The sequence below is a fragment of the Trichoderma citrinoviride genome, assembly GCF_003025115.1.
Source record: "Trichoderma citrinoviride strain TUCIM 6016 unplaced genomic scaffold BBK36scaffold_4, whole genome shotgun sequence".
NCBI classification, from domain to species: domain Eukaryota; kingdom Fungi; phylum Ascomycota; class Sordariomycetes; order Hypocreales; family Hypocreaceae; genus Trichoderma; species Trichoderma citrinoviride.
Window position 1 is genome coordinate 1638576 of NW_020194712.1, and position 25190 is coordinate 1663765.

The 25190-nt window shown below is 53.9% G+C and overlaps 7 protein-coding genes across 7 annotated transcripts; 4 read left to right on the forward strand and 3 right to left on the reverse strand.

Moving 5' to 3' along the window:
* Positions 1–1694: 1694 nt before the first annotated feature.
* Positions 1695–3511, forward strand: BBK36DRAFT_168444 (MFS general substrate transporter; the record flags this gene model as incomplete). Its single annotated transcript, XM_024897799.1, has 6 exons — positions 1695–1718; positions 1811–1842; positions 1879–1885; positions 1937–2015; positions 2343–2657; positions 2756–3511. Coding segments are annotated over exons 4-6 (1120 nt in total), but the record flags the coding sequence as incomplete, so codon positions are not given.
* Positions 3512–5069: 1558 nt separating this feature from the next.
* BBK36DRAFT_168445 (hypothetical protein) lies at positions 5070–6996 on the reverse strand. The gene is given in 5 exon segments (XM_024897800.1): positions 5070–5092; positions 5257–5299; positions 5343–5471; positions 5556–5743; positions 5762–6996. 2 exon segments carry the CDS (start codon positions 6922–6924, stop codon positions 5557–5559), a joined length of 1350 nt encoding a protein of 449 aa, XP_024751591.1. The 5' UTR covers positions 6925–6996; the 3' UTR covers positions 5070–5092; positions 5257–5299; positions 5343–5471; position 5556.
* A 4142-nt stretch (positions 6997–11138) lies between these two features.
* On the reverse strand, positions 11139–13662 carry BBK36DRAFT_1134891 (hypothetical protein). The gene is made up of 4 exons (XM_024892457.1): positions 13535–13662; positions 12697–13422; positions 11517–12628; positions 11139–11190 (listed from the first exon to the last, which is right to left on the reverse strand). The coding sequence occupies exons 1-3, from the start codon at positions 13602–13604 to the stop codon at positions 11517–11519; spliced, it is 1908 nt and encodes a 635-aa protein (XP_024751592.1). The 5' UTR covers positions 13605–13662; the 3' UTR covers positions 11139–11190.
* A 1773-nt stretch (positions 13663–15435) lies between these two features.
* Positions 15436–18006, forward strand: BBK36DRAFT_1139771 (hypothetical protein; the record flags this gene model as incomplete). The annotated part of the gene is made up of 4 exons (XM_024893334.1): positions 15436–15453; positions 15509–16377; positions 16423–17396; positions 17462–18006. The coding sequence occupies 4 exons, from the start codon at positions 15436–15438 to the stop codon at positions 18004–18006; spliced, it is 2406 nt and encodes an 801-aa protein (XP_024751593.1).
* Positions 18007–19134: 1128 nt separating this feature from the next.
* On the reverse strand, positions 19135–19532 carry BBK36DRAFT_1114393 (hypothetical protein; the record flags this gene model as incomplete). The annotated part of the gene is made up of 3 exons (XM_024890023.1): positions 19135–19231; positions 19343–19413; positions 19491–19532. The coding sequence occupies 3 exons, from the start codon at positions 19530–19532 to the stop codon at positions 19135–19137; spliced, it is 210 nt and encodes a 69-aa protein (XP_024751594.1).
* A 1151-nt stretch (positions 19533–20683) lies between these two features.
* On the forward strand, positions 20684–21928 carry BBK36DRAFT_1195428 (NAD(P)-binding protein; the record flags this gene model as incomplete). Its single annotated transcript, XM_024896895.1, has 4 exons — positions 20684–20703; positions 20772–20785; positions 20844–21035; positions 21111–21928. The coding sequence occupies 4 exons, from the start codon at positions 20684–20686 to the stop codon at positions 21926–21928; spliced, it is 1044 nt and encodes a 347-aa protein (XP_024751595.1).
* Positions 21929–22795: 867 nt separating this feature from the next.
* Positions 22796–25060, forward strand: BBK36DRAFT_1164342 (hsp70 family protein; the record flags this gene model as incomplete). Its single annotated transcript, XM_024894635.1, has 5 exons — positions 22796–22914; positions 23115–23292; positions 23378–23543; positions 23634–23897; positions 23921–25060. The coding sequence occupies exons 1-5, from the start codon at positions 22872–22874 to the stop codon at positions 25058–25060; spliced, it is 1791 nt and encodes a 596-aa protein (XP_024751596.1). The 5' UTR covers positions 22796–22871.
* Positions 25061–25190: the final 130 nt, after the last annotated feature.

Here is a 25190-nt window from a genome sequence, read left to right on the forward strand (position 1 = left end):
CCAACGGGTGGGGAGCTTGTTGTTTTCTTCCATGTAATTCCAACTGGGGATGGATATGTCTGTTCCTGTCGTGAAGCAAAAGAGAGACTCGAGAGAATTTGGTAGACTAATAAAGAGCCCAAGAATACCAGAGTATTACACGCAGACGGAAGTTTGATTCTTGTTGCCCATCGAGAGCAGCTCACATGGGGCGAACCACAGATACCGTCCCAATACGACTCCATCTGCTCCGAGCTCTGCATCGGGAAATGGCACGGACATACGGGGGTTATCAACATGGTTCCCGCCCTGTAAAAAAGATACAACGGCCTAACAAACAACACTGAACAAGCGGAGAGCTCCCATCAGGTATCTAGTGTGTACAGTAGTTCACATTCAGCCGTTCACCAACGAGTCCAGCAGCCAAGACAAACGTGCTCTTGTCCTCTCTTTATTCTCTCGGAATAATAAGTCACCCCCAGCAACTTGACTAGAGCCGACCCCTGTTCCGCAATCGCGAGCGTGGCAGGACTCAGCAGCCTCTTTCTCTCTTAGCTTCGTCGAGCCGAGCATAGCCAGCATCACGAATCCGGCCACCTCCACCTCCATCTCCATACCGGACCGGCGTGCCTCGATAGATTATTACACAGGAGCAGCGAATCGGTCGTGATTCACTAGGAGGAGACGCGGGGCAGCCTGCAAGATGCCTGCATAGAGGGAGCATGGGTCGTACCGGGGGGAGCCATCGTTGCCTGCGTTTTTGCCAGTCTCGTGCCTTTTGCCGCGCCTTTCGCCCTCCAAGGCCCGCAAAGAGTCGGTCTGCCTTGTCCCCTTCTCACCCATCCATCATCACCCAGCATCTAAGACATGGCGTCCACACCAAGCGCCGCGGCTACAGACGCCTTCTCCGCTGTCGGACGCATTCAGGTGTCATGGGACGGCATGTCCATACACAAGAGTGACAGACGGAGTGACAGCACCCGGCAGTGCTGATGCTGCGAAATCTTGATACTAGCTACATAGCTTGGGTGCGACGCTGTAGGGATCGGTGTCTGCGATGCAATGAATCACACTCGTGGTTGGCCGGCTCTGGATTGTACATATCCCCAGTCCAATCACGTCTCGACCTCGTCCGCTGCGGATGGATGCAGCTCGGCTCACCTGCATCACGGCACCGGAGCCGAACGCGAAGAGGGCCATCCATCGGGGGGGCCATGCCATGTAAGTCGCGGAGGCTTCGTTTCGTCCGCGCTTCACGTAGTACTGTGCAAATCATGATCCATGCATGCTTGGTGCCACAGAATGAACTCTGGCGGCAGCACAGGCAGGACAAGAACCTGAAGTAAGCAGAGAGGCATGACTATGACTGCATCTCTTCTGTGACCAAGTCTGAACCATCACCACCGTCACATCACGGCAAATCTATCCTTGGCCCTCATGAACCATCCACGGCCACCATCAACACATCCGTAGCGTTTCCGAACCAGCAGCTAGTGGCTCTCTCCGAAGCCGAAGCCCGTATCCAACCCTCCCCTCCCCCAGCCCGTTCCTGTTTCTCCAGCCCACCCACCACCCACCGCCTGTGCAGATGACTGACCCGGGTGGAGATTCTTGCCGTCCAGGGATGCTTGTTGTGTTGCTTTGACAAACTTTCTCGCCAGTGACTTTTTTCTCCGTCTCGACGACTCCAGCCTCTAACGCCCTCTTTCTTTTCCTCTCACCTACTTTCGCTTTATATGCTGCCTCTGCGGTGTTTCTGGGCCGTGGTCATTTCTCTATCTTTTTCTCTTTCTCCCAGCTTGATTGAGACTGTCGGATTTGTTTCTGTTCGAGTCATGCTCTACTGAGGCACGAGGGCACTCTCCCATCTCTAACCGGCCTCGATACGCCGGAACCTGATTACATGGACAGCTCTTGATCGCATCTTTCACCATTTCTGCTTCTCTTCGAAAAGCAATCCGCACGACAACAGAGCACAGCCGTGACAATGACGAAGAATACTTCCAAAGCGAAGCTCCCTGTGCAGCAACTGGCAATTCTAGGTAAGATGGGCTGAAGGGTGTTGAGATGCCGCACTGCTTAAACTCGCCGATCTGAGGCGCTTGTCCGCATGGCCGAGACGGAGCAGTGTTATTTCACACAGCGAGTTTTTTGTATGCCATGTGTTTTGGCACGCTCGTCTGATATCGTGTGTAACTGAACGTTGCCGTCTCAACTGTGTGCTTTCTCTTATCGAGAACTGGTTACATGAACCGTCTGCAGCTGTTCCGGCGAGGCGTTCAGACCGCGCTACATTGTCTCATATACCATGGTCGCAACCAACGAAGCAACAGATAAGAGCTCATCATGCTGACCATCTGAAATTCTAGCCGTTGCCAGATTCGCAGAGCCCCTGGCTTACACCTCCGTCTGGCCGTACCTCCCCGAGATGATCCGCGGCTTCGGCGTCAAGCGTGACCAGGTAGCAAAATGGGCCGGCGTCACGTCCTCCGTCTTCTCCGTCTGCCAGAGCATCACGGCCGTTCCCTGGGGCAGGGCGTCGGACAGATTTGGCAGAAAGCCGGTGCTCATCCTCGGGCTTCTCAGCACCATGATCTGCTTCATAGTATGGGGCATGTCAACGAGTCTGGCCATGGCCATTACCGTCAGAGCAATCATGGGCGGCGGCAACGGCAACGGTGAGTTGTTTCTCGGTTCCTAAACCCATCTACTTTTGAAGCTTTGATCCTCGAGTAGGAGCGCTGATGTGTATGGTTTCTGTGTTTCTTCGTCTCAGTTGGCATCATCAGAACCATGGTGGCTGAAATGGTAACTGAAAAGGAGCTGCAGCCAAGGGCCTTCTCCATTATGCCTCTCGTCTGGTCGCTTGGCTCCGTCGTGGGACCGGCTTTTGGAGGCTTCTTCGCCCAGCCGGCCAAGCAGTTCCCCAACGTCTTCGGCAACATCGAGCTCTTCAAGAAGTTCCCCTATCTGCTACCGAACCTCCTGGCCACCATATTCTTCCTCATCTCCGCCGCCAGCGCCACCTTCTTCCTGAGAGAAACGCTGGCCGACAAGAAGGAACACAAGGACTGGGGATTGCTGGTCGGAGAGCGTCTCACGCGGCTGTTCCGCCGGAAGCCGCAACTGATTTCTCAGCGCCGGAGGTCCTTTGTCGACGGCGAGGCCACCGCGCCCCTCGTCCCGAGCATCGTCGCGCCCAAGAAAGCCGCAACGCCAAAGAAGGAATCTACTGGCATGGCAGAAGTGTTTTCGTACCAGACGACAATCAATCTCATTTCGTACACCTTCTTGGCCTTTCACTCGGTGGCATACGACCAGAACATCACCGTTTTCTTGGACTATCCCGTCATCCCTCGGACCCCCGAGAACACAAAGTTCCCCTTTTACTTTACGGGCGGATTCGGCTTGTCCTCTGGAAACATTGGAACGCTCTTCACCATCTACGGCGTCACTTGTGGATTGATCCAGTTTCTCATTTATCCGCCATTGGTCAACCGCTACGGTGTTTTGAACTGCTTCAAAGTGGTCTGTAAGTTTTTCTCCACGCAAGCAAATGAATCCCCCCCCTCCTCTCTTCCCCTTCCCTTTTGCACCGAAATGCTGAAACCAGAAAATCGTAGCCATCCTGACGCCGTTCGTCTACTTCATCACCCCCTACACGTCCCTCCTCCCCACCCCCGCGACGCGCTTCGCCGCCATCCTCACCGTCATGATGCTCAAGGCCTTCGCCATCATCATCGCCTTCCCCTCGACGACCATTCTCCTGACCAACTCCGCCACCTCCCTCCGCATCCTCGGCACCCTCAACGGCTTCGCCACCATGTTTAGCGGCCTTGGGCGCGCCGCCGGCCCTGCCTCCACCGGATGGGCCTTTTCCTGGGGCGTCGAGCACGGGTACATCGTGTCGGCGTACTTCTTCCTCGGCATCGTCGCCGCCGTTGGCGCCGTTCCCGTGTTTATGATTGTGGAGGGCAGGGGCCCCACGGCGTCGGCTGACAGCAGCGACAGCGAGGACAACGACGAGATTGCCGTCATGCTGGAGGACGAGAGCCCTATAGACGACGATGGCTACGAGGAGGCCACTGATGACGACGAAGCTACTGCGGCATCTCCCCTGCTCGGTGCCAGTCGGCGCACCACTTACAGGACAAGTTCACCACAAAACTAAGGTAAAACTTGACAGAAATTTCCAGTTTTTATGATCATCAAGAGGGTTGTTTCACAAGATGCAAAACACTACGCCCACAATCGAGGCGTGCCAAGGCAAGAAGATAAAAAACAAGCAAGAGAAAAGAGGAGAGTGATCAACGTGGCAATCGATTTCTGGGGAAAAGGAGGGTGGTGAGGGGCGGCAAAGGATGGGAAGGATGATCTCCTCCCCAGAGGCCATATGGATCGGCCACAACAAACATACAAAATACATACACCAAAGTTATATTGGTGTGTGGCTGCTTGGATGATATATACACGTGTTCATGATCGACAGCATCTTTCGGTATCGGAATCTGGGCGTTGGAATAGGGAGAAAAAAAAATGATACTTCGTATATAGCACAAGAAGGAAATGGAGAAACACCTGATACATACTGTTGTTCAAGCAAATGATGACGGCAAAAAGCTGGAGTTGCCCAACAACAAAACTGAAGATAGATGAACTTCTATTCATCCAGCTCCAGACTCCAGTTCTTTCTCCCTTGCCAGCGCGTAGAAATGACGTTCCGCCACAATTCAAGGCAACGTAATAAGAGAGAGGCAGAAAAGTGACATGTCGGCCTCTCCCCTCTCTTCTCATGCAGGATTTGCCATGGGACTCTAATCATAAGGAGGAGCTGCATGCTCAAGAAACTAAGAATGCCCGGGAAATAACAACAGCACCTCCTTCACCAGCTGGCCCTTGTTTCGTTCTTTTCTCGTGCTCCTGTTTTTGGCTTGCTCCTCGGCGGGTATCTCACCGATTTTAACCGAGTCCGTTCAGTTCATCTTCATCTCGATCATTCACTAGAAAGCTTCAAGCAAGGAGTACATAGCAGTGAGAAATGTCAATAGACGGTAGCTATAGAACAAAGATTCCAAAGTCATAATCATACATTCATTCGCCAAAACACCTTGCTAAACATGTAATTCAGAAACAGCATCCAGCACTGTCCACATCATTACGTACTTCAAAAAAATATTATAACATATGGATGTAGAAAACAGGGAGAAAGAGGAAAAGACAATAACGCAAACACAATAAAAAATCCAAAGAAATCTATACATATCCAAAACAAGAAAGAAAAAAACAGAGATTTAATCGTTCACACCATTTTCTTATACAACAAAACGTCAAACAAATACACAAAACTCCCTTTTCTTCTGCCCAAATTCTACAATCATATCATGCTGTTTTTCTGGTCTTTCATGTCCCATCCAACAAAGGAAAAAGCTGTAATGTCTCTGTACGCGTGAGTACTTTGTACACGCCGGGTTGGATATCAAAGGAAAATATGTATGTCATGTCGAATAAAGGAAAACAAAAAACAGAGAGAAAACGAAAACACAGTCGAAACCAAACACTCGGGTTATCATAACGTCGTCAATGGTGGTATGAAAGGGCGGCATGGGCTGGGAAACCTTCCCTGTCATGCCATTCCCACTCATCGTAGTTGCTGGGATATCGTGTATAGGGCTGCGGCGCTTCAATGAGTCGATAGTCATGTTTCTCGGCGTGCTGCCACTCGGAGACGGGCCATGTCGTGGGAGGGTTGTGGATGTGGTTGTGGCTGTGACTGCTGCCACTGCCGCTGTAATAATAATGGTTCGAGTGGGCAAAATCGCCCTCTATGGAGGCTCGAACGGCGGTAGTAGTAGGAGGTCCGTCGTCGATGAAGCGCTCGAGATCGGCCTCCATGTCCCGCAGCCGAAGATGCTCTGCCCCAACCCAGTCATCGATGATCTCGGCAATCTGACGGAACCCCTCGGTGTGGCCACCTTGGTATCGAGCCTTGATGCCACACGTGATGAAGAGAAAGCTGTGGATCATCTCGTGCAAGAAGGTGGAGATGAGAAGCCGGCGGTTGTACTTTGTGTCCTTGAGGATGGGCGACGACAGCACAATGAGCGTCTCATAGCCGCCCAGACGAACACTCCGACGCAGGGCCGTAGTGCCGACAATGTGGCTCTCGTACTGCGCGCTGGCCGGGTGGCTCCAGTCCCAGGTAACCCTCTGCGTCAGCTTGTTGGCGAAGAAGAGCTCGTTGGCGGCCGAGAAGATGCTGCGGAGGGCGTCGTTGTCGAGGGGGAAGTCCGCCTCTCGCGACTTGGGGTTGATCAGGGCCTTGAGGATGCGGCCGTGCTGCGAGTCGCGGTGCTTCCATCGACAGTTGTTGGCCACATGGCGCCGCACCAGCCGAGCCGCGGCAAGATCACTCAGCAGCGGCTCGAGGTCACTGTCACGAGAGTCGACGGCGGACGTGTCGGACGAGATGGAGAGGCCCGACTGGGTGCGTTCCATCGGCGCCGGGGCATAGGACGGGGCGAGGGCGGGGAATCCGGGGCGGAGGTCCGGAGACGGGCCCTTGTGCGGAGGCGGCGTCGGCGGTGGAGAGGGCTCCCGCTCGCGGATGACGAGGAAGGCGAGGTTCTTGACGTGGATCGAGGCGGCATCGGCTTCGGCATCGGCGGCAGCAAGGCTCACATGGCCGGAACGCTCGTGCTCGCAGCCGGCCGCATGATGGCCCTTGCCGTAGAAGCCAATGACGCGCCCCCAGTCGTCCAGACGCGGCCTCTTGGTGATGCCGTAGCAGCCCGCCTCACTGCAGGCAGACGCGCTTCCATCTGCAAAGATCCTCCGCTTGCCATTGGATCCCAGAGCCTCGCCCTTGATGTAAGCCGCCACCTGACCTCGACTAGATGAGGCAGCGTCACCAAGCGGATTTCCCCCGCCAACCACCCAGAAGGCCATCGGGCAGCATATGCTCCAGAAGCACCAGTTCAGGCTGCCAGCAAGCGGGTAACGGGAGTTGAGTATTGGCTGGATGCGGTCAAAGCTGCGATACGTCTCCGCTGGACAGCCGGCGCGATGCAAGATCCTGCTGGGTCGTGTTAACCTTCTCTTTCCCTGTTTTCTCTTCTTTACCCTCTTTGACCCTCTCTTATGCTCTGGCGTGCTGGCTGGCTTCAAGCCGAAATGTGTTGGTTGGGCTCTGGTGGAATGCAGAGTATTATGTTGATGAGATGATGCCTATGAATTGACAAAACTTGGGCTGAATAGGTGGCACCGATTCCGGAGAATAGAGACCAGGCCAGCTCGGCGTCGGTGTGGGAACAACGACAAGGGAGAGAGATTGAGGGAGACGATGGATATGGATCAGGTACCTACCTCAAGTACAACCTGGATTCACCTCTCGGCTGCCATGAAGATATCGCCGAGAAAAGGCAGAAAAATAGAAAACGCCAAAAGCGCAAACTGAAAGCAAGAGGAGGGAAGAGAGAAGAGAGAGAGAACCGAAGAAAGAAGAAAGGATGGGAATCAACCCACGAACACTCTGCAATGCTGAGAAAGCGAGGGCGCAGGGGTAGAAGGAGAAAAAAAAAATGTGACAAGGAATCAATCGCCTCAGTGATGCAGCAAGCAGCAAAGGAATCCCGGGCTCTGTGTCGAGACGACTGCAGAAGGCTGCATGCCAAAGCCAGCCGGGGACGGACACGACTTGATCATCGCCTCGCTGGCTCTTTTTCTTATGCCAGCCAGCGTGGACAGGCGTGATATGCGGGTTTGTGCGTGTGCAGGTGCGCGTGCGTGTGCGTAACAGCTAATATGTGCGCATGGATGGGCTTCTGTGTGTGCGTGTGCGTGTGGCGTGGCGTGTGTATTTCGTCGTGCGTCGAGGGTGTAACGATACGAGCATGGGGACGGCTGGACGATTGGCAGAGGAGCGGCGTTGAGGTGGCTTGATATAAATTGAGGGCTTGGTCCCGACGAACGCGGATGATGCAACTGCTGCCTCTGCTTCTGCAGCTCGGGCGGGATTGATTGATTGTCGATGGTTGATGAAGGTGATTGATTGATTAACTGATTGATTGCTTGATCGATGGAGGCGTTGATGACGGACGGGAAATGGTGCATGTGGGAAGCGGAGGGGAGGGGTGCTGGAGATGGTTATGGTTATGGAGAGGAGGGAAAGAGGGCATGGGGGCGAGAGGCTCAGTTCCTACTACCTGACAGTTTTCATCTTGCCAGCATGGCGAAGCACTGACTGATCTTCTACAACTCATGTCTATATCATTCATTACGACCTACCCCGTACTTGACTCATCAGTTACTGCAAATCCATCCATCATGAATCCATTCAGTCAATGGTGGTTCCCTCTCTGTCCTCCTCCCCTCATACCTACTTGGCAGCCAGCATGCACCCCCACACTGGGACGATCAGTTGGGGCGGCCAAATCATCCGATCCAGGGCTGTGTCTGTGTCTGTCTGTCTGGCTGGCTGGCTGGCGGGCTGTGTGTTAGCTATTCTAGCTCACGATTCCACGGGGCCTCTCACCTCTTCATACAGGCACTCCCCAGTCTCCAATCCCATGCCTTGTGCTTCATCTTCATGCTTCATGCCTTCCAGTAAGTCCTACATGTTACTGTCCACTGACTGACGCCAAATCTCTCCGTGCAACTCTCCGCCGCCTCTCTTCATCCGTCCTCTCCATGATCCATCCACACATCGCCTCCTCGTCCCCCGTCTCCCACAAAGCATCATCCTCTCTCGTGGATGCTCTCCCGCCGCCCTCGCCGATACTCACCGGATAGCAGCCCGTCTGCCCCTCCTCCCCTCCTCTGTCCTGATCCTTGCATCTCTCAGTCCCTCTCGAATATCCCCCGTCCAAGAAGGGCCCGCTGCTGGCACATTCCACGCCCTGTGGACAGCCGCCATTGGACCGTCCCCAGCGGTGTATGCAGCATGCAGCATGCAACCAGGCATGCGCCCAGGGCCGCTTAGCGGGTTCCAGGCTCTGTGTGCGGCGACTTCTGAGGAACAGCTCAGCGACCCTTTTTTCTTGTCTCCCGTCGTTTTCAAGCGCAGTCGAGAGGAAACAAGAGACAAGAGGGACAGGGCTTTTCTGGAGGGCGCTGCCGTGGGTCTGCGGGATCCGGAATCCGGATGCTTGGCGGCATCTTGCGAGTTGTCTCGATGTTACCAAGCCTTGGGGTGAGTGACGAGTAGCACATCTCGAGGCTTCATGCGAGGACATGAGGCGCTGCAACAGTTTCCTCGTCTCTTGCTGTCGCCTGAAGCACCTAGTCTACTCGGTTAGCAGTATATGCTTCTACAGTAGCTTGGCCAGGTCTGGCCATCCAGAAGCCCATGACCGCTGCTGATCGTGCTGTTTTAGTGCCTACCAAGTCAGTTGACCGGTGAAGAATTCTGGAGACGGTGGTGAGGCGGACGAGACGAGACGAGACGAGCACCGAGCCGCGTCTCCCTGCTTCCGCCTTCCCAGCAGCACCAACACCAACACCGACAAGACCAACGCTTCCCGGCCTCTCTCCTGCACGAGCACTGACGAGCAGCACAACGACGCACATACATGGAAGCACATCAATGCGCCTCTCCCCAATTCCACCCAGCAAGAAACGCCACTACGAGCCGCTGGTCCTGTCTAGCGCCTCTCCCTTCTGCACAATGGTGGAGGGGGCGGCTGCAGCAGCGCGCTGGCAGAGAGATCCTTGCTCGTGCTGTTGCGACTCTGCACTTTGGATCGTCTTCCGTCTTGCCTGTCAGTTTTCCCTTTTACCTTTGCCTCGCTTCTTCTACACTGCACGGAAAGTCTCTTCCCTCTGTACTGATACTCCTCTGTGGCCTATAGCAGCATGTAACCTCTGACATACGAAGAGCCGCTACATGTATGTACTACATACTTAGTACTACTACTACCAACTCCGTAGCCGTAACCTCGCCTGGGGCTTGCAAGCCTCCAGCATCTGCATCCGACCATGCAGCTTCTTCTCGTCTGGCTCGGTCTCGCAGAATGCCGGCACTCGACGCCAGGCTACCGATGCAAGAAGGCCTCGGGTCTCGTGTCAGATGACCGACTCTGGACGCCAAAATCTAACATCATCCTTGAGTGTTCTTCAGCTACGACTACTCGCTGTATACCGCAAGTTCAGCTCTCCTCGCTCTGCTCTGCTGCGCGAGGTATCCCCTCTCCATACTCGTGTCCCATCCCCATCTCTCTCTCTCTCTTCTCACATTGGTGTAACGAAAGGCTATGTACATGCACATAAGGTAGTTAGAAACGCAACAACTACCGCCATCGAAGCAAATCAGCTTCCACAGCAAGTTGCGTCCAGCCACACAGGCACCGCCATTCCCTCTCGTGCCGTCTCTTCTCCAGACCGATTTGTCCAAAAATTTCAATACAGAAGAAAAACGTCGTCATTAGACATGAGGCTTGCATCTAACAAGTCCAAGTAGCAAGCAGAAGTCTTCCCACCTCTGCCCCAATGATTGGCTGCCTTGCTGTCCGTCTCCCCCCCTGGCTCGCCCACTCACCCATTCACACATGCCATTTGGCTGAGGGCACTTGGGCACATCACAGCTTCTATGAACCTTGTAAAAAATGTTCTGAAACCAAAAGGTGACATCAACGCCTTTGCTACGATACCAGGATCAAAAAGAGATAGACAACAAGACAAGGTAGCCCGGCTCGCCCCAACAACAAATGCTTGCTTGCGGTGAAGCCGTCCACGGGTGAGAAAAGAAGAAGATAGACGCCAGCATGGTGATACAACATGTTCTTCGTGCATATGTACGCACACACATACAACCATACATACCTACATACATACATGTGCAAGGGATGAGTGAGGGTGAGAGAGAGAGACGCAGAGAACCTCAACATTTATTATTCCCCCGGTTCTTCGCCAGAATCCTTTCGCTTGTTGGTGCAATGCAAGGGAAAAAAAAACTTGCCGCGTGCTTTTTCTGCCTTATTGGCTCGCTCCCTCTTTCTTCGCCTCTTGCTTCTGCCGCCACCTGGGAACTCATTGGTTCGGCTCTGCAGTGCAAGTTGAGCAGATTCCATTTGTCCTATCACTATCGACACCATGTTTTCAACCACACTCACATCTGGAGTACGAATCACAGCCGTTGATGGTAGAACAACAACAGGCTCATGTAATGTACGGGAGTAGCGCTGCAGTAGACTTCATGCTCAACGACGGTCTGGACTGCTATTAGTTCCAGCATTGTTACCACAGGTCATTTGATCGCCCGCTTCTTATGATTAATTAAAGCTGCTCGCTGGCCATGAACATTATGTAAAGCTGCTCTTCTACTGGGGACTACTTTGTAAGTAGGTGATCAATCTCTTCCCTTATTTTCGCCGGGGCGGGTGGCCAGGTGTCGTGATGGCTCCCCCCCCCAGTCTTGCATGTCCGATGTTCCCCCCCTCTTCCCTCCAAGAGCAATGATGTATCGCATCCAACACACACGATCTTGATACGCTTATGCAGAAAAAAAAAAGACACACAGCCAATATACAAGTAAATCCTCCCTTTTATTCGCCGAGCACTCCGTGTCCAAACGTCTGCATGAAACGAACCTCGTCCGCCTGTCGCTCCAGAGCCTCGCGCATCCGTTCTGCAACTCGCCTCCTCTCTTCTTCCTCTGCCTCTGCAGCAGGATCAGGCTCGTCCTCCTCAAAGTCCTTGGACTGATAGAGCGGCGTCGGAGTGAAGCTGACGAGCCCCAGCCTCTCGCCTGTCCAGAACAAGATGTTATCGTCATTGGGCCGATCCGGACCCTCCCTCGACTTGGTGGACACGATTTTCCGTGCCAGCTCGCCTGCCGCGCTCATGGAGGCGAAGAGCGATGGGGCGTCGTCTCCCTCACAGTGGCCAATCCTCAGCCGGCGACATTCGGTCAAGCCGTCCCTCTCAAACCACTTGATGGAGCCAGCTCCATCGGAGAAGACAATCTTGGTGCCGTGATTGGCCACCGAGAGGATCGCGGCTGACGCTGCAGTTTGCCTGTTCTTCATGGTGGAAGTCTGCATCATCTCGCGTCCGACCGGGTCCGCAGCGGTCTGGCTGAGGCCGAAGATCTCCAGGGAACCCTTAGACTTGTATGTCCCCCCTGCGATGAGTGTCCAGCCCTCGCCGGATGCCTTGGACCGGACGACCTGCTCCGTGCTCAGCTCTCCGTGCCGCCGCACTTCGCTGTCAAGTGACGAGAACGGGTGAGGCATCGCCGCCAAGCTGTTGATCGTAGCCCCCGAATAGATTGAATCCATAATGACGGGGAACTTGCGTCGATCGTAGTGCAGGATGTTGGAGAATCGGCCAGCCACGTAGATGTCATTCGACACCAGATCCGGAGATCCCCGTAGAGGCAGATGTATGATGCTGACAGGGGTCGGCTGTGACAGAGACGCGTACGGGAGCAGCGGTGTCGGGTCAAAGATGGATTTGAAAATGTCATTTTGATCCACTCGCTCGACGGCCGTATGTGTCGCTCGGTTTTTTGCACGAAAGTCGTGTAGATGGATTCCCAGAGACGTTCCCACCGTCAGAGGAACGTCGTTCTGGATCTTTGAGAGGGCTGTGATGGACCATTCGAAGGATTCGCGGCTCACGACTTCCAGCCGTTCGAGGTCGATTTCGATCAAGTCTGCGGCTATCCGTCAGTATCTGGCTGGGGATGCTTAGTGTGGAGGGGAGGTTGGTATGGATACTCACGGCTTTGCACAGCAAAATATGCACGATGCCTTTGGTTGTCAACGCTGACGCATTCTGTAACCCCCGTGTCAACCCTCTTAGAGCGTCGAGTGTTTTGGCTGCCCGGGCCATCGATGAAGAGGACGTCAGATTTGCTGGTGGCGAGAAGGGATCCGGCCTTGCCTCGTGTTCCTTTGACGTCCCAGAGGCATACCGAGCCATCGTCGAGCGGCGACACCGCAAGCATAGCGCCTGTGCCATCGTTTCCGTCGTATGGATAATAGAGCTCCAGTCCCCGAGCCTCCATCATGGCCTCGTAGCCTCGGTCGCGGATTCGAGGCGTCTGCAGCCAGTTGACGCAAGTCGGTCCATTGCGTTGGATGTACTCGCTGTACCAAGAGACACGCTCGTTGGGAAACGTCGGGTCCCAGTTGGCCATGTCCTGGATCTCCTGCCATCGCTGATACCTCCGCCGCGTCTTACCCGGCTCCGCCCTGCCCTTCCCTACCTCTCGAGCGGTCTTGTTGCCGTCGCCGCTGGTGTTGCCATTGGCCTCGGGGCTCGCCAACGCCGCTCCATCTCGATGTTCGCCTTCGAATTCGCTGGACAATCGACGACGATTCTTTAGGTATTGGTACCAGGGCGACTCTTCGAAGCAGCGGCGTTTCCACAGTTCGTCGTCGAGGCAGAGCTTCTGCAGCTTTCGCGAGACCAGCTGCAGCCTGGTGATGTGCAAGGGGTCGAGATCTGATGGCGACAGAGATTGAGTTAGTGAGCACAGGCCTCATCTTGTTTGCTCCTCCGTCCACGGAGATGAACGACATATAGTGGAGGCACGGGTACGAGTGGATCTTCTTACAGCTAAGGATCTGGAGCGCAATCTCATCTGGGAGCTCGTCCCAGCGCGAGGACCGACCGGACGAAGCCATGTCGAGAGCTTCTGAAGCCGGCCTCAATGCTGCTTTGACGGTGGTGAGGGGAAGAATCAGAAAGAATCACCCTGCGGCGAGATGGACTTCTCTCGATCCCGCTGATGGAGTCGACGCGGGAGGGAGGAGACGGCAAAGAGGTCCGGCCCAAAGATGTCTCGAGCGTGATTTAAACAGGGACCTGCCCGTGGCCTCGCCGCTAGTGTAAGAGAGTGACAAACTCCCCCAGTTGCTTCTGCTCCGTAAAATATCGCGTAAGACCAGTCCTGCAAACCAGTGGCAAGGATCCGGTTCCGTCCCTCGGGTGCCGAGTTAGCAGCGGGCTTGATTGGGGGAACATTTACCCCATCAAGCATGGAAAAGCCTTGTTGGCCACAGCAGGCTTGGGAGCTGATTGGCCGGCGCAACGGATAAGGTAAAGGGGCTCCATGTTCTTTAGCCCGAGCAGGACGTTGTGCTAGCATCGACGAACCGCTGCACTAGCATCGGATCCCAGCCCAAGCCATCTCAGGTCCATCGGCCCAATGGCAGCACACCAGCCGACGACAATCCAGCAGTGGCGGCAGTATTATGGGAGCAAGAAGACGTGAATGTACCTTATTTGGACAGTGATGACGCTTGACGCTCTTGAAAGAAAGGAGAGCCTCGTCCACAGGAAGAAGCCTCCCTTTGAAAAATCACGATCCCTTGTTCAACCAGACGTGCTTCCACTACGGCCATTGCGTTTGCCAGGCAATTCTCTCAGCATGGCAACGGCAATGGTGCTTCTACGACATAGCAGACTCGGTCATATGGTCTGTGTGCCAGGCTTGGCCGTTTCTCCTCTGCCAGGCTGAGTCAACTGGCCAACACCCCCATACCAACCAGCGGCCGCGCTTCTGCTCCACCCGAGTTGGCATCGTCGTCATCTTCACGATAGCCTCATTGAGTTTCGATAGTTGCTTGCAAACATAGCTCTGTAGATTACAGAGCATGAAGTAGTGTCAAAGGGGGGGCAAGTGCAGCTATAGGACACGAATACTATACCCATAGTTCCATCTCGGAAGCAATTCACGAACTACTATTTTGCAGAATATATATCTACTAGATCATGGTGGGCAGCGAGAAAGACGCGTAGCGTGCTGGAAATTCAGACGAATGAATCATCCAGAGCAGAGCACCAGTAGCATTGGACGTGTCTGGCTGTAAACAAATGGAAGCAACCTGATAGGGGGAGGCAGACGTGTTAGGGCTTTTGCCTGAATTTCGGCCTTGCCCACAACTCTCCCACCTCCTCTGCCAGCTGGCGGTCTCGCAGTCATCTCCTTCCTCCCCATCAACCTCAGGCACCAGCAACTCCTCCTTTCTCCTCCACCCACAGATCAACCAAGCCAATTCACCAATCGTCGCGCACAAGACACGCTGCTCGTGTTGATATTCCTCATCGCAAGACGCGTGCACGTGTTAGGCACGCTTCTTTCCTCTTTCAATTCCTAGCCTGGACTTGAAGTCTCTATTACATCTCTTCTCCTCCATCATCTTCCATCATCATCATCATCATTACCACGACTCCTCAGAGATCAGCAACCCCCTCAAGCATCATCAAGCATCCTACGCAACGCCGAATTATCAAGAACTTCTATCAGAGTCATCAGTAACTCTCCGTCTTTTCCTCCTTCTCGCTTCAGAGAAGCCGTACAACTTGCGAGCTGCTTGCCGCCAAGTCTTCCCTCTTCTCGGAGACAAGACAACTCCATCTAAGCCATCAGCTTCGCACAAGCAATCATCAAGTTCGGGGCAAAAGCCATCAAGCAAAGACCCCAAAAGTATCCGGATCATCAGATAGCCCACTATGCCTCACTTTGATCAGGTTCGCTCCCTCCCTGGCTACTCCTATCGTTGTCGACAATGCTAATCTCAAACAGACACCCCATGGATGGAATCCACCGGTGAAGATTACTCTTCCCACTGCTTATGAGCAATACAAGGCGCGCAATCGAACCGTCGAGGATCCATTCGCTGCGTGTGCCAGGAATGACATTCCTCCTCCGGGTGTCTCCCCCTATGATGACAACGGCACCCAGCAGTCCTATGCTTCGGCCCATCCATCCCTCTCCAAATGGAGCACGGGACGCAATCTTACCCCTTCCAAGCATCTCAAGCTTGACCGCGATGAAGGACGGTCGGACTGGGAGACTATTGTCGGTGACGACGAAGGCGACAGTCGCTTGACCTGCCCACCGGCACCTCAGGTGACACTGAAGAGTTTGGGCATCATACCCAACAACTCAGAAAGCATTCTTGCCGACCAGAATGGCGACGGCATCAATGAGCACAACGATGGAACTGGAGATGATGCCCATGATCTCAAACGCAAAGGCGAGGAAGCAGCACCGTTCGCGCGGCCTGGAACCCCTTTTGACGCATTCGGCTTCTCCAAGAGCCCCGAGGGGCTCGAACCACGCTCTCTTGCCATGGAGGCGAGCTACACCCCATCGCCTGCCTACTGCGGACATACTGGCTTCGTCAGGCAGCCTGTCCATGGAGGCCTCGGCGGAGGTCTTTCTCGCCCCAAGGCTTCCAAGGCCTCAAGCGACGAGAGCACCGATCTCTTCAAGTATGATGGAGAAGCTTATTCCACCTTTCTACACCGCTCAACTACGCGGGAAATTGCAAAGGGCCGTCCCGCAGCCTCTTACGAAGGTGACCGCCTCATCGTGAAAAAGACTCGAGGGGAAGAAGAAGACAACACGCACAAGAACAAGAGTGCCTTCTACAATCCCACCGCCGTTCGGTCGACCTAGAAGGTCAACGACGAGGTGCGAATTCCCGTTGACAGGGGCCTAAAAACTCTTTACGAGCCAACCCCCGAGCAGAGCCCAGAGCCTGCCGTTGAGGAGGAGGAAGAAGAAGAGTGCTGGCCACGAGTCGGTGGCAATGACGCTGCAGCAGAAGCTGATTGGCAGACTGTCACTACCGGACCTGTCTGCAAGGGTCTCAACACATCGGAGCTCAACTTGATCAAGGATACCGGCAGCAGCCTGGCCGACGTCTCCGACATTGTAGAGGAAGAGCTCACTCCAGTTGAATACCGCAGAGCCGCCGGCGCAATCTCTCACCAGCGAAACCAGTCTATCCACCGTCCCAAGGGCTTCTACGCGGAGGGCTTTGCACAGCCCATTACTCGCATGAACAACAACAATCATGCTTCCACCGTCGACCATCGTCCCCAGAATGCCTTTGGCGAGACTGCTCGGGCCGCCGTCCCACGAGTGGTGAATCCCTTCCAGACTCCCCCCAGCTGGAAGAGTACCGGCAGAGTTGTCGAGCTGGACGACAGCCCTGAGCAATGCACGTGCAAGGGCAAGGGCAAGGCGGTAGATGTGAATGTCGATATCAAGACACGAGCAGATGCTCCCCCCCTGACACGGACTGAGTCCACCGAGACCGTTTGGCCCCAGGTCCCTCGTCGTGACGAGACTGTCAACGACTTTGACCAGGCTTTCTGCGAAACTCGCGTTGGCGATACGACTCTACCGAGCGATGATTCTGCAAACGTCTTCTCCCGTCTGCCCTTCAGCTTGATCGATCTCAAAGAAGCTGCAAAGACACATGGCTCTCAGCGGTACCGCAGCACGGACGAAGCCAATACTTTCGCTCAGAGAGCGAGACTTGGACCTCTCTGGTCTGGCAGCCCTACCGAAGCTGGCCCATCCTCTGGTGCCTATCGCTTTGGTGGTTCTGATAATCCTCCTCTGGAGCGCCCCTCTACCGCAGTGTTTCGTGATCAGATCACTCGTGGACGTCCCACTCGTAAGTTGCTCTCCATAATGAATGGAAGATCAGCTCAATGGCATGGCTAACGCTCGACGTCTTAGATCAGTTTGACAGCATCGAGGACAGCACGCCGAGCCCGTCGTCGGCTATTCTGGGATCCCTGAGATCCAAGGTGAACCTGGGCTCCGCCAAGAAGAAGGAAAAGCCTGCCTGCAGCCTTGACCCTTTCAAAGCCGCAGCGGCCTTGGGAGCCAAATGTCTCCGAATCAAGGCTCCTGCCAAAAAGAAGGACCAATGGCCTACCGCGAGGAACCAGACCGGAGGCGTTCTCACTCCCTCTGAGGCTGAGTTGATCGAATCCGCCCGAGGAGAGATCATGGACCGTCGCCGATGCCCTGAGAAATTGGAAAAGAAGCGCACACTAGTCTTCATTCTCATCATGGCGTCTTCCATCGTCTTCCCATTCATTGGCTTCATTGCACTGATTCACAAATTCGACTCGACGGTTGCCTGGTTCACCTATGGAGAGATCAAAGATTTCACCAAGGAACAGCGCGGCATGCTCCTCCAGCAACTCCTCGTCGAGCTCTTCGTTTACTCGATTGTCATAATCTTTGTGGCCCTCCACACCTCGCACCGCATCTAACAACGGCATGACTATGACGCTTTGGTTCCTTTGCCTCTCTTTACAAGTCGCACTACGAACATGCAGACGACAATGCCATGTTCTATCTTTTTACTTCAAAACGCATCTCACAGCAGAGGCGATGACGACGTCGTGGGTGTTCCCGTTCAATTTCGGATCGTATTTCACAGCAGACATGATGACCATCTGGAGCTTGTTCGTTTTCAGGCGATATTTGACAGGGGACATGGTCGTCTTGCGCTTCTTCTACTTCTTTTCTTCCAGATGGCATCTTTCGGCATTCTAGATGATCCATCTCTTGTCTGGTCTCTGCAGACGGCATCTTTGCGGCAAACATGACGGCATTTTGCGGTTGGTCTTCTATTTTCGGCGGCTCCTTGCGTCGGCGGCTCCTTGCGACAGACGCGATAATTTGCATCGACCGCTGTTCACTTGACAGACGCCATCTACGGCAGAGAATTCATTCTAATCGGGTCGTTCTGGCTGTTGTCAGACGACGTTCCGAAGCGAGCATGATGGCATCTTGCGATTGGTCCTTATAGCAGATGATATCGCACAACGAGGAAGATACTCGTCTTGCGCCTGGTCATTTAATTTTCTTTTCCATTTGTTCCCTCTTTGTCTTCCTTTTCTCCGCGGTTTCGGTTTCGGTTTCGGTTTTCAGGGAAATCATCTTTCTTCTTGCTTCCTTTCTAGGCTAAGAGGGATCTCGCTTTTTATATATGGGTGCTGAATTGGAGGATGAACATTTGAGGAATCGGATCGGGTCATAGTGGACGAGATAAGGGGAATCTCCAGGAACCAAACGTTTAGTCATTGTCGTTATGTAGGTAGTGGAACCAAATCGAGGCACTTGCAAAAAGTTGACCACTGCCTGTAGGCGTACATACGACCCAAGTGGTTCGTAATACGCATACGGCATAAGAGTCGTGAAAGAGGTGTAACATGAAAGAGATGTAGTCATGACAACTTGATTGCTTTATTGCGTGTCTAAAGCTCAGCCCAAACGTCCAGATCCCCGCCATCATAGCCCATGTCTCTCAAGACTTTTAAGTAGTATAGACATCAAGCTCGGGACCTTGCTCTCGCCATTGGCTCTTTCACCAGGCCATCAAGAAACTTGGCCCTCTATTTCTGGCTGCCATCCCCAGACTGAGTGGTGGAGTACTCGTAGCCGCTGGGCGAGGTGTAGGTGGAGCTTCCGGCCCCATCGTTGTAGTAAGTGCTGCCATTGGGGTTGGAGTAGTAGTAAGAGCCGTCCCTGAAAACTGGCCGTTAGAGGAGATGCCGGTGATGCTCGCGCATGGTGGCTACGGTACAGGTGGGTAGAACTTACGAGTTGGAGTAGTGGTACAAGTTGGAGTTGGAAGCATCGCTGCCGTAGTCACGGGCGCAGTAGTGGTTACCCTTGGGAGAGAGCCGGTCAACTCAAGGCCATGACATTTTCCCAAGGGTCTGGCGTGTCTGGAGACGGGGGGGCTTACCTGGTCGTTGGTGCCGGAGCTCTTGTACGTGTAGTCAGGCATGTTGGAAGTATGTAGTTTGGGGGTTGGCAGATGGAGTTTGTTCTTGTGGATGAGCTTTGGTTTGTGGATGGAGACTATGCAGAAGTGTGAAAGAGAGAGAAGAGTAGTAGTAGCAAGAAAATGCGAAGCTTATGACCTTGGAGCTACTGGGCGGCCTACGGGAGGTCGACTGGACTAGGCTCAAAACAAAAGCAATGCTCCCTGCCTTGACAGCTGTTGTGCTGCTGCTCCGTGTGCCAAGGTTCCATATTGTTGGCTCCGGCAGAGGAAAGAACACTGTATTGAAGCGAGCGCTTTGGCCGCGGAAGGCGGGGTTCGCTGCGTTCAATATCACCTACCGACAACTACAAGGTAAGGTAGCTACGAAATACAGAGAACAATCTGAGGTAATGCCGGGGCGTCACAATCGAGGGGGAGAGAGAAGGGAGTTTCGGCTTTCGCGCTGATTGAGCCAATGGCTTTGTTTTGTCTAGTAAACTCAATCGATTTCCGGCGTCAATCTTGACAGCTGCTTGGTTGACTTCATGTTGTTATCGGGGCTGTCTCGCCGTGTTGACGCCAGGAAGCCACTTTGTTGTTTTCGGCGATTCAGCGGCATTGGTCGCGGGTGGGCTGAGATGCTCAAGCCGTGGCCTAGAAACTCGAACACGGAGAGACTTGAACGATTTGAAGTTGTATGACAAAGACAGGTTGATGAATAATACCAAGGCCAAGCAACTTTGTCCGCGTTCTACCACTTTTGCAGGGCCACCTATCAAGGTTATCGGATGGAAACAGCCTCAGAAGCAGCATGAATGTTCGTTGGCGTCTTCCATGTTCGCCCTCTTGGTTAGCATGATGTCACGCCAGCAAGCTGGATGCGCACTCGGCCCCTCCAAGGCCCCATAATTGGTTGCAGCATGGGAAACTTTGAGCGCGATGTTACTAATCGACTCGCCTGGGAGACTCCTTTTCGAGGACAAGACTCGAATCAATGAGTTGTGCAATCTATACGATCGAATAGCTATATATAGCCAGTGTCTGCTGTGGCTCTAGATGGTGGAAGATTTGAGATAGATTCAATAAAGACAACCTACAAACGTGTTGCAATATACCCCATACTTTACGATCACACTCATACCCTGTACAATCACAAGCAGCAATCCATCACCATGGCTCCCAAGGTCTTTGTGTATGTATTTCCCCCGCATCAAAAGCTCTCTCGTGTATGGAATAACGCTAACTTAGGCGGGTTCATAGGACTGGCGTTACTGGTAATTGGACCTTATACAACTCGACAGCATGAACGTTTCGAGAACTAACAACTCTCAGGCTACATCGGAGGCACGGCCTTTGACAAAATCTACAGAGCCCATCCCGACAATGAGTACACGATCCTTGTCCGCAACGAAGCACGAGCCGAAATCGTAAAGGCCAAATACCCATCTGTCAAGTTTGTCTACGGTGGTCTTGACGACGTCGATGTCATTGAGCAAGCTGCTGCCGAAGCAGACGTTGTCATTCGTAAGTCACCTCAACAGAAGATAAAACAACAAGTAAAACACTTGCCAAGGATCTTAAGCTGACACTGCAACACAGACACCGCAGACTCAGCCGACCATGCCCCCAGTGCCGCGGCCATTGCCAGGGGCTTGGAAAAGGGCCACACGCCCGAGAAGCCCGGGTACTGGATTCACCTCTCCGGCACAGGCATCTTGACCTGGTACGACCTCGTCAACGGCAGAGAGGGCGAACCTCCGCTGCCCGCAGAGAAATACCACGACATCGACGACATCGACCGCATCCTGAACCTCGACGACCGCGCCCCCCACAGAGACGTCGACAAGATTGTCCAAGCTGCCGCTTCGGACTCTGTCAAGCCTGCCATCATCTGCCCGCCTCTCATCTTTGGCCAGGGCTCTGGTCCCGGCAACACGGAGACCATCCAGATCCCTACCCTCGTCGAGATGACTTTGCGGTCAGGCTTCGCGCCCGTCGTCGGCCAGGGCAAGAACGAGTGGGACTACGTACACGTTGACGACGTTGGCGAGATGTTCCTGAAGCTGTTCGAGGCCACGCAAGATCCTTCAAAGAGGAGCAACCCCGAGATATTTGGCCGCCATGGCTACTTTTACGGACCAAAGGGCGTCCTCAACTTTGAAGTGATTGCGGAGCGGGTCGTCGAGGAGATCAAGAAGCAGGGCTTCTTGAAGGATGTGACAATCAAGCACGTCAGTCTGGCCGAGCAGAAGCAGCTCAAGGGCTATGTCCCTGTTGCGGATTCGCTGGGTCAAAACTCCAAGTCGGTGTCTCAGAGGTTCAAGAAATACTTTGACTGGGAACCCAAGGTGGATGCCTCCGTGGAGGACGATGTTGCCAATGTTGTCCGGAATAAGGCAAAGAGCCTTGGGCTGTAAGAAGATCTTCGATGGTTCGGTTGTTTAGAGGGGAGCAAGGCGTGCTGTAAGACGGCGAGAGAAGCTGTTCCTGTTAACACGCATGTGTAGCAACACTGTGATATATGAGCACCTATGTTTTGAGTCTGTATGACATTGCCTTGTACCTATTTAGTCTGAATAAGATGTTTCGACAAGACATGCCAAGATTGCTTCTGTAGATGATGTTGTTGCCAAAGTGGTCCGTCAGAAGACAAAAAGAAAACCTCGGCTATAGAGAAACTCGGATGTTTTGACTCCATGTTGAGAAGAGTGTGGCTGTTGGTTGTTGCTAGATAGGTAGGACATGTATCTACACAGCACGCGTCACTGTACTCACTGCACTTAACAACTCGGCACAGTCCGTTCAGAATCACTCTACAGCACGAATCGTAGGACCAAAGCCAACAGCACCAACTGGTGACCCCCGCAACAATCTCAATCGGCAAGCAGAGAGAGAGAGACAGAGGAGAAAATGTCGCCTCGTGGATAGACCTGCGATATTCCTGCCCTCTCATTGGCTGCTAAATCACCACTTTAACTGGAGGCTCAACCTCTCAGAGGCGCGAAAAGAAAATTTCACCCAAAGGGCTTGTCCCGGAATGGCCTAGCGCGCTAAGGGACCATCCAAGCACGGCAAGAAAAATCTTATCGCTTGGCCCCACCCCTGCAGCACACTGGCGAGAAAAAGAGCGGCAGGCGGGAATGGCGAAAAAGGGAAAAAAAAAAAAAAAAAGTTCGCCAGTGCAAAAATTTGTAGTGGGAGGGTATTTCTTTGCAGACCAACCCCACGTTTGCTCTCTTTTTCTTCCCTCTCCTCCAACCCATTTTCCATCATCTCTTCTCATCTGATTCCTTCACACAAGTTTGAAGGTTTCTTTTTTTCTTCTTCCTCTAATTCTTCATACCCCTTCCTAAAAAAAAAATGGCGGACGAGGTTTACGACGGTGCCGTCGGCATCGATCTGGGTAAGTTGCTGCCACACAAAAATCTTTTCTGCGTCTTGGAGATGCCCCTCACCTGGGCGTTGATGGCCAACCCGACGGGCGACATTGCGAGACGAGCAGGAGGAAATCATTTGTTTCTTCAGCTCTCCTCTCCATTGCAGTCTTCAATCAACAGTCTTCAACCTCGAGACACTCGAGACTGACCTCAATCCTTCCCACAGGTACCACCTACTCTTGCGTTGCCACCTACGAGGGTAACAATGTCGAGATCATTGCCAACGAGCAGGGTTCCTTCACCACCCCCTCCTTCGTTTCCTTCACGGACAAGGAGCGTCTCATTGGTGAGGCCGCCAAGAACAACGCCGCCATGAACCCCAGAAACACCGTCTTCGATGCCAAGTGAGTATTCAGTCTTTGCCATTTGCGCCTCTGTTCTTGGGGCTGCGGAAAAAAATTCGGTTGCTGACAAAATTTTCACCTCTAGGCGTCTGATCGGCCGCCGCTTCGACGACCCCACCGTCAAGAAGGACATCGAGTCCTGGCCCTTCAAGGTCGTTGACGACAACGGCACCCCCAAGATCGAGGTCGAGTACCTCGGCGAGAAGAAGACCTTCTCTGCCCAGGAGATCTCCTCCATGGTCCTCCTCAAGGTACGTCGCTCTGCGGCCCGGCCAGTTGACATGGCTGGGGCGAGAAAAACCCTGCTGTAGCACATGTGCTAACGAGAATTCAAACTACAGATGAAGGAGATTGCCGAGACCAAGCTTGGCAAGAAGGTTGAGAAGGCTGTCATCACCGTCCCTGCCTACTTCAACGACAACCAGCGTCAGGCTACCAAGGATGCTGGTGCCATTGCTGGCCTCAACGTCCTCCGTATCATCAACGAGCCTACTGCTGCCGCCATCGCCTACGGTCTTGGTGCTGGTAAGACTGACAAGGAGCGCAACGTCCTGATCTACGATCTGGGTGGTGGTACCTTCGATGTCTCCCTCCTGAACATCCTGGTGACACCCACTTGGGTGGCCAGGACTTCGACACCAACCTGCTCGACCACTGCAAGAAGGAGTTCACCCGCAAGACCAAGAAGGACCCCAGCAACGACCCCCGTGCTCTGCGAAGACTCCGCACTGCTTGCGAGCGTGCCAAGCGTACCCTCTCCAGCGGTGCCCAGGCCACCATTGAGATTGACTCTCTCTTCGAGGGTGAGGACTTCACCATGACCATCACCCGTGCTCGTTTCGAGGAGCTCAACGCCAAGGCCTTCGCCGGCACCCTTGAGCCTGTTGCCCAGGTCCTCAAGGACGCCGCCATCGAGAAGAGCGCCGTTGACGAGATTGTCCTCGTCGGTGGTTCCACCCGTATCCCCAAGATCCAGAAGCTTCTGTCCGAGTTCTTCGACGGCAAGAAGCTCGAGAAGAGCATCAACCCCGATGAGGCTGTCGCCTACGGTGCTGCCGTTCAGGCCGGTATCCTCTCCGGAAAGGCCACCTCCGCCGAGACTGCCGACCTCCTGCTTCTTGACGTTGTTCCCCTGTCCCTTGGTGTCGCCATGGAGGGTAACATCTTCGCCCCCGTCGTCCCCCGTGGCCAGACCGTCCCCACCATCCGCAAGAGGACCTTCACCACTGTTGCCGACAACCAGCAGACCGTTCAGTTCCCCGTTTACCAGGGTGAGCGTGTCAACTGCGAGGACAACACCTCTCTGGGTGAGTTCACTCTTGCTCCCATCCCTCCCATGAGGGCTGGTGAGGCCGTCCTCGAGGTCGTCTTCGAGGTCGACGTCAACGGTATCCTCAAGGTCACCGCCACCGAGAAGTCCTCTGGCCGCAGTGCCAACATCACCATCTCCAACTCTGTCGGCAAGCTCTCCACCGGCGAGATTGAGAAGATGATCAGCGATGCCGAGGCCTTCAAGAGCAATGATGAGGCTTTCAGCAAGCGATTCGAGGCCAAGCAGCAGCTCGAGTCCTACATCGGCCGTGTTGAGGAGATCGTCTCCGACCCCACTCTCTCCCTCAAGCTCAAGCGTGGCCAGAAGGAGAAGATTGAGCAGACCATCAGCGATGCCATGGGTGCTCTTGAGCTCCAGGACAGCACCGCTGAGGACCTGAAGAAGCAGGAGCTCGCCCTCAAGCGTCTCGTCACCAAGGCCATGTCCTCCCGATAAATATCCATCGCTCGATGAGCGACGGGTAGGGTCATGAAAAACAAAACAATAAAACAAAATCAGCGGGACGTGGTGGGATTCCGGGAGTTGGGTGTGGAAAACAAAAATTCTGGGCGACCGGTAGCATAAG

Coding starts and splice junctions, on each gene's coding strand:
- BBK36DRAFT_168445 (XM_024897800.1), bottom strand. CDS start 6,924: ATGGCCTTCTGGGTGGTTGGCGGGGGAAATCCGCTTGGTGACGCTGCC.
- BBK36DRAFT_1134891 (XM_024892457.1), bottom strand. CDS start 13,604: ATGGCTTCGTCCGGTCGGTCCTCGCGCTGGGACGAGCTCCCAGATGAG. Junction 13,423..13,534: donor TGCGCTCCAGATCCTTAGCT/GTAAGAAGATCC, acceptor TGTCGCCATCAG/ATCTCGACCCCTTGCACATC. Junction 12,629..12,696: donor ATATTTTGCTGTGCAAAGCC/GTGAGTATCCAT, acceptor GGATAGCCGCAG/ACTTGATCGAAATCGACCTC.